Source organism: Oryzias latipes, chromosome 14, assembly GCF_053564925.1.
Source record: "Oryzias latipes strain Hd-rR chromosome 14, Olatipes_Hd-rR_3.1".
NCBI lineage: Eukaryota > Metazoa > Chordata > Actinopteri > Beloniformes > Adrianichthyidae > Oryzias > Oryzias latipes.
Genome location: NC_136250.1, coordinates 3,640,351 through 3,646,575, shown reverse-complemented (window position 1 = coordinate 3,646,575; position 6,225 = coordinate 3,640,351). Strand labels below are relative to the sequence as shown.

At 41.7% G+C, this 6,225-nt stretch overlaps 1 protein-coding gene across 2 annotated transcripts; it reads right to left on the bottom strand.

The window, feature by feature from the left end:
* Positions 1-323: 323 nt before the first annotated feature.
* Positions 324-5,966, bottom strand: LOC105355559 (hepatitis A virus cellular receptor 2 homolog). 2 transcript variants are annotated; one of them, XM_011483151.4, is made up of 6 exons: positions 4,912-5,966; positions 4,197-4,541; positions 4,034-4,120; positions 1,384-1,457; positions 1,184-1,274; positions 324-1,089 (listed from the first exon to the last, which is right to left on the bottom strand). In XM_011483151.4, exons 1-6 carry the CDS (start codon positions 4,946-4,948, stop codon positions 1,010-1,012), a joined length of 714 nt encoding a protein of 237 aa, XP_011481453.1. In that variant the 5' UTR covers positions 4,949-5,966; the 3' UTR covers positions 324-1,009. The 2 variants fall into 2 exon arrangements, with proteins under 2 accessions (XP_011481453.1, XP_020564299.1); XM_020708640.3 differs by having other exon boundaries at positions 1,184-1,271.
* Positions 5,967-6,225: the final 259 nt, after the last annotated feature.

Genomic DNA, 6,225 nt, shown 5'->3' with positions numbered 1-6,225 from the left:
TATATATATATATTTTTTTTTTGCAAAGAACAGAAAACCTATTTTTGTTCAACTTAACAAAATCCGCTACACTGTTCATTTTAAACAAGCACAGTGTTTTCTATGCAGCTTTTCATCTTTAAAAAATGCAGCTTTTGATATTACTTGAATTTCTCTCAAATTTAAAATAATCCAGAGTGTTCAGATGTATGAGGTTCATGAACAAAGGTTCAAAGGTTTGAGTTCTTCTCTGTATCAACAGACAGCATTGCTCTCTTGTGCTAAAAGTATATTCTATTCATAGGAACATTATTGTGGTTAGTAATTAAAAACAGTGACACTGATTTCCATTTTTATTGTGTGGTCATAATGGCAACAAAACACTTCAGATAACTGCGTATTTTATCTCCAGTGTAAAACACAGACCTGCAGAACTTGACAGGTTATTTTTTCTTGAAAGCAATCCCGATTCATGGAACAAACTTGCATGACAGCATTAAAAAAAAACCTTTTAGAAAGAAATTACAGTGGAATCCAAAGAAAAACACCACAAGTCTGAATGTAGAGCCTTGTGGTGTGTCAGATAAATGCATCTAGACATTAAAGAAAAACACAATTATAAACAACAAACCACAACAAGAATCAAGTTTGTCATGCACGAGGAAGAAGAAGCCAGTGTGACAGAAAACAACCACCATGCTTCCCTTCTCAAAGGTTCTGCCTCTCCCAGTGCTCCTTTTATTAAGGACTTAGGTGGAAGGTCACAAAATCAAGACAAAGAGAAAGGTTCATTAGGGGGTGTCGTATAGTGACCCATTCGGTGGGTTAAGTTCAAACAGTATCCCTTATAAACTCAGGACAGTGTGTCGTAAAACCCCCTTATCCTAGCTGGGAAAGAGAATGAACACACACACAAAGTGAAAAGGTCAATCTGAGTTAACATTTAAGCATACATTTAAACAATGATGATAACAAAACAATTTCCTTCACATGGTGTAACCTGGAGAAGACAACAGTGATTGTCTCCTCCTCACACAGAATCATCATCCTCGTCTTCTGGTTGGTCTGGTCTCGTATTTGTTGGAAATCTCAGGTTAGATCTCCAAACTCCTGCAACAAACACAAGTGCAGCCTGTAGTTCTGACACCACTATTGCATAGTTAGAACTGAAAATACTTGAAAAGCTAAATGTGTGTTTACTGACGGTAAAACAAAGCTGAGACCAAAAGAGGGATGAAGATGATGAAGGAGAATCGCAGAGTGTTTCCAATGAAAAAGTGCAGAGAATTTTCCTGCTGAAATTGAAACAGTCAACAAACAAACCAACAGGGAAATAATGACCCCTCCCCCCTTTCCAAAAAAACAACAACACTTTTATCTTTAGATACTGATGTCATGTAATACCTGAACCGGAGTTATCACCAGGTCTGTGTTGTTGCCGTCTGTGACATCACTTCCTGTTGGTACCATGAAGTCACCTATAGATATATCAATTACTTATACTGCATTAGATTACTTAAATCCACCGTCTCCCTTCTGGGGTCACAGGGCTGCCAGTATTGAACCTGGATACTGTTGTGTGTGTGTGTGTGTGTGGGGGGGGGGGGGGGGGGGGGGGGCTCACCTGTCTAAAACCAACTGAAAGCTGTTTCACATGGAGACTCATTCATAACTGGAAATTGACTCAAAGATGACATGTCCCCTTTGACTTGCCATATATTAAAAAAGTAAGGTATTTAAAAAAGAAAAATACACATCCAAGAGGCCAAAGACTGCTGAGTAATTTAAAAGGTGAGAGGCTTTCTGGAACTAAAAGTCTTCTTGAGTTCTATTGTTTTGTAGAGCTAAAAGTTTTTAGTTGAGAAAGGAGCATTTAAAGATTCTGTAAACTGTTTTCAATGGAGTTAAAAAGTGGTAGTTAGTTAAATAGTTAAAAAGTTAAAGAGGCATAAAATTGAAACTGAGTTGAATAGATGGGTTGAAGAGCTAGAGACGTGTACGTGAGAAAATCATGAAAACTGTTGTGTGAAGCTTTACAGCAGGGGTGTCAAACATACGGCCCGCGGGCCTGATACGGCCCGCCAGGTGGTTTAGTCTGGCCCACATATGAAGAGTAAAAACCATAAGGATGTTTAAAAAAAGAAAGCAAGTTTCTAGTCCATTCCTGTTGCGAGTTATGATTTTTTAAAGAAATAACCGAAATGCGCAATTCCGCCACTAGGGGGAGTAAAGGAAAATCAAAACAGGTGAAACGGCATATCTCTGCACGTGCCATAAGTGAAACCTAACAGCTCTGTGTCTGGGTAAGATGCACTTTGGTTCCCTATGAGCCTCACCACTGTTATCTTGCTATGAGGATGATCAGTAGAAACACCCTAAAGGCCTGTTCACACCGGGAGGAATTTCGCCGGCGATTTTCGCCGACGTTTAACGCCTCGTGACTAAACAAAGGGCACCAATGAGAGTGTGCACACCGACGCGAAAAAACGCCACGCGTCAAAGCGTCAAAAAAAAAAACGCCTCGGGTTCGTTTTTTTTTTTTGACGCCTCGCGTCGAAATCTACTCGACCAATGAGAATGCCGCTTTTGCACACGTGTCTGGAGCTTCTGAAGTTACAGTAAAACACAACTTGGGGGCGCTCAAACACAAAACTGCCTTGCTGAGCACACATACCAGCGAAGAAGATAGACGCCAAGTAGCGTCTACACTGCCGCGAAGCAATAATGACGGACATTCTAAAATATCCCCGAACCAAGCACCAGTTGGAGCTACTGGTGCTTGAAATATTCATGTTTTCTTTGTTTGATTCTGACAATCGCGTAAATACTTGCTCTCTTCTTCTGAGTGAAAAGCGACTTTAAGAAGCGTAAAGTTGCAGGGCGCCACCTTGTGTACAGGAGTATTTCTGTTTTACATTAAGCGCTATCTAATGTCAGGGAATGAAATTGCATGTTCGCTCGGCTCATCGTCAGCGAAAATCGCCTGGGTGTGAACACAAAAAACGTGGCGAAAAATGCTGGCGAATAACGCCTGGCGAATATTCGTCCCGGTGTGTACGGGCCTTAATGACCAAAATGTTGTTACATGTGAAGTGGAGCTTCCTTAAAGCTTAATACAAACCCGAATACTTTATGTAAGACATCAACAGGTTGCAGTGCTCAAGGAATATAACATTCAGCACCACTAAGAGATATAAAAAAAAGTTTATGGATTGCTTTAGTGTCAGATGTAAAATATTCCGTCTGTATAAAATTGAATACCCCACTCTTTTTTTTATTGAATTTAATTTTATTTGAGATCCATTGGTCCCAAGTGATTAGGGCACTATGTTGGTTGAGGCATTTTTTCAAATTGAGTAAAAAAAAACGAAAACAAAGCCGTTATTTTGCTTTTCCCACTTGAGATCAGACAGGCTGAATTTGGCCCCCGAACCAAAATTAGTTTGACACCCCTGCTTTACAGCCTTCACACCAGTAGAACAGTCCTGATGATCTGACTCAAAGCAGACACAACAAAACACATCAGGACAAGTTTTCTCTCAGCAGCACCTCTGTGACACAACCTGCTGAGTTCTTTGTTCCACATTTAGAAGTTGTTTCCAGAAATGAAGCGCAGCTTCATTCTGGTCATCCACTGTCAAAAATATAGATCCACGAACGTCTTTGTTTTCCTCGTCTGAGCTGGAATCTGGATCTAAACTGTATGACTGGATGGATCTGATATTGATCACTATATTGTTGCACTGTTAACATTAGGATGGTGTTGTGAGGCAGTGGTAGAGAGAGTGTGAACAAAAAGATGATAGGAATTAGAGACAGCATGCTCCACACCAACAATCCCACCCATAACTCAGAGGTGAATTTCTAATAAACTCCTGCTGCTCTACAGAAACTATGTCCTAGAAAACAACACAGGCTTCTTGATTTTAGCTAAAAACGACATCATTATAATTGAAAGTCCACTGGGAACACTTTGAAAATAGATCAGATGATCAGAGTGGGACTCTAAAGATGTAGTTAAATCCTTCATCCCTCCTAATCCTCATCAGGTTACCTGAAGTTGGAGTGGCTGCTGTGGTCTGATGAATGTCTGATGATGAAGATGTTGTTCCTGATGAAGGTGTAGAGATCAAACGTGGTGCTGAAACAGATCATGGATGCTTGAAAGTAGTTATTTCAAATTCAAACTGCTGGTGATTCTTTGATCATTTTCTCACCTCTGTTAACAGTTAAGTGGACAGGATGTTTCTCATCATTGAACCATCCAACAATCTCCACTTTGCATCCGTATAGTCCAGTATCTTCCTCTGTGACGTTCATGATGGTCAGAGAAACGTCTCCTTCATCCAGTCGTCCCTGCAGCTGATACCTGCTGGAAGCTCTGCTTTCTTTGATCACTTTATGTCCGTCTGTGGCGAGGAGCTGGTTTGTGCAGCCACTGCTAGGAAGAGGACCTCGACCCCAACACACCTCTGTAGGTCCGTTGATTTTTATGTCATATTTACAGGGCAGAGTGATGCTCTGACCCGTTCTTCCAGTGACATTCTTCTCACATTCAGAGACTGAAGACAGAAACAGATAAACAGCTTTTGAAACTTCAGCCCCTCTAACCACAAAGTCTTCTTCACACTCTGCAAACATCTACTTGTGAAAAAGAACAGCATCTCAACAACTCAAACTCACAACAAATGAGCAAACATTACAGATCCTGGGTTCAAATCCCAGTCCAGCCTCCACTTTGTTCTGAGCAGTTGTGATGAGGAGGAAAGAGAAACTGCAGTAAAACATCAAACATCTGAATTCATACAAGAAGTTTCTGCAGAAAATAGAGAAGAAGATGCTGCTGCCCACAGAGCTGAGGAAGTTGATGCTAAATAAAGACCTGACCGACTGAAGTCCAGCTGAAGCTGAATGTTGGTTTGTTTCACATACCTGTGAGGAGCACCAGCAGCAGCACCAGGATCTTCATGACTGACAGTTATCGCACAAACACACACACTGACACGCTGCAGTACAGAAACACACTGAGTCACTCACAAAAATGGAAACTTTCAAGAGGAAACCACAGAGCACCAGCAGACCCAGGGGCAGAACCACACCTCCTCTTCCTCTCACCATCTTCATGAGATCAAAAACTGCTTGAAGCTTGACTCAAAAGCCACCTGTGAACTTTAATTTCCTTCAGAACTCAAAACCATAGCTCTCTATCCACAGCTTTTATTTGTTAGCAGTTTAAATAAAGATGTACTTCACCCCGGGGTCCCTCTGTGTAAGTGTGTGTTTGCTGCGTGTGTGGTGCTAACATGCAGTGTGTGGTGTCTAAAGTGGAAGTAAAAATTGGGGGGCGGACCGGTGAGAGATGAGCCCGGATGTTTCACCATGCCCCCCTCCTTCAGACCATCCCCACAAGACCGTAGTGCAGGGGTGGCGAACACGCGGCTCTCAAGCCGCATGCGGCTCTTGGACAATGAGCGTGCGGCTCTTTGCGTCTCGTCATATTTTCCATATACTGTGCCTCATTTCCTAAATTTTTCCCTCTTAAACCACACTCAAACCATCAGAGGGTATTAAAAATAAATAATAATAAAAGTAATGTGGCAGTGTGTGTGTTTGATTCTGCTCCCGACACATACGTGACCGCCAGTCATTTGCGCGGGTTACGCCCAATGCTTGAACAAATAGATAAAGATTTATGTGCGTGCTGACCGTTACCCTCATGGTCAAAATGGTGAAATTCAGAGTATACAGATAAACACAGGATGTTTCTGGAAGAACGGGAAGATTCTTACTTTTTACTGAACAGAATGGCAAGTCACGATGTTTATTATTATGAGCTTTTGGAAGCAGTAACATTGGTCATGGCAGAAAAGAACAAAACGTATCCCGGAGAAAATGAAAAACTTCCTGATCTGACACAAATTGTCTCCTTTGTTAACAAGTTGAAGCTTTTCAAAGTGCTCATTCAAAACGGCAATCCTCCTGTCATGTAATGAATGATGCAGCTCAGAATTGCTTGTTCACGACACTGTGCGACAGTGCGATTTACGACAGTGCGATCTACGGCAGTCGAGTTTGATGTGCGTGTCTGGGGAGTGTTAATAAAAGTGTCTGCTGCCAACTACCGAACTATTGCCACTCGTCATTCCACATGGTGTCAGAAGTGACCAGGTCAGAACCATCGTCGAATACGGAGTAAGAAGACAAAGAACTGAGTGAAATGGCTAAATTTAATCCGCCCGCCAACTT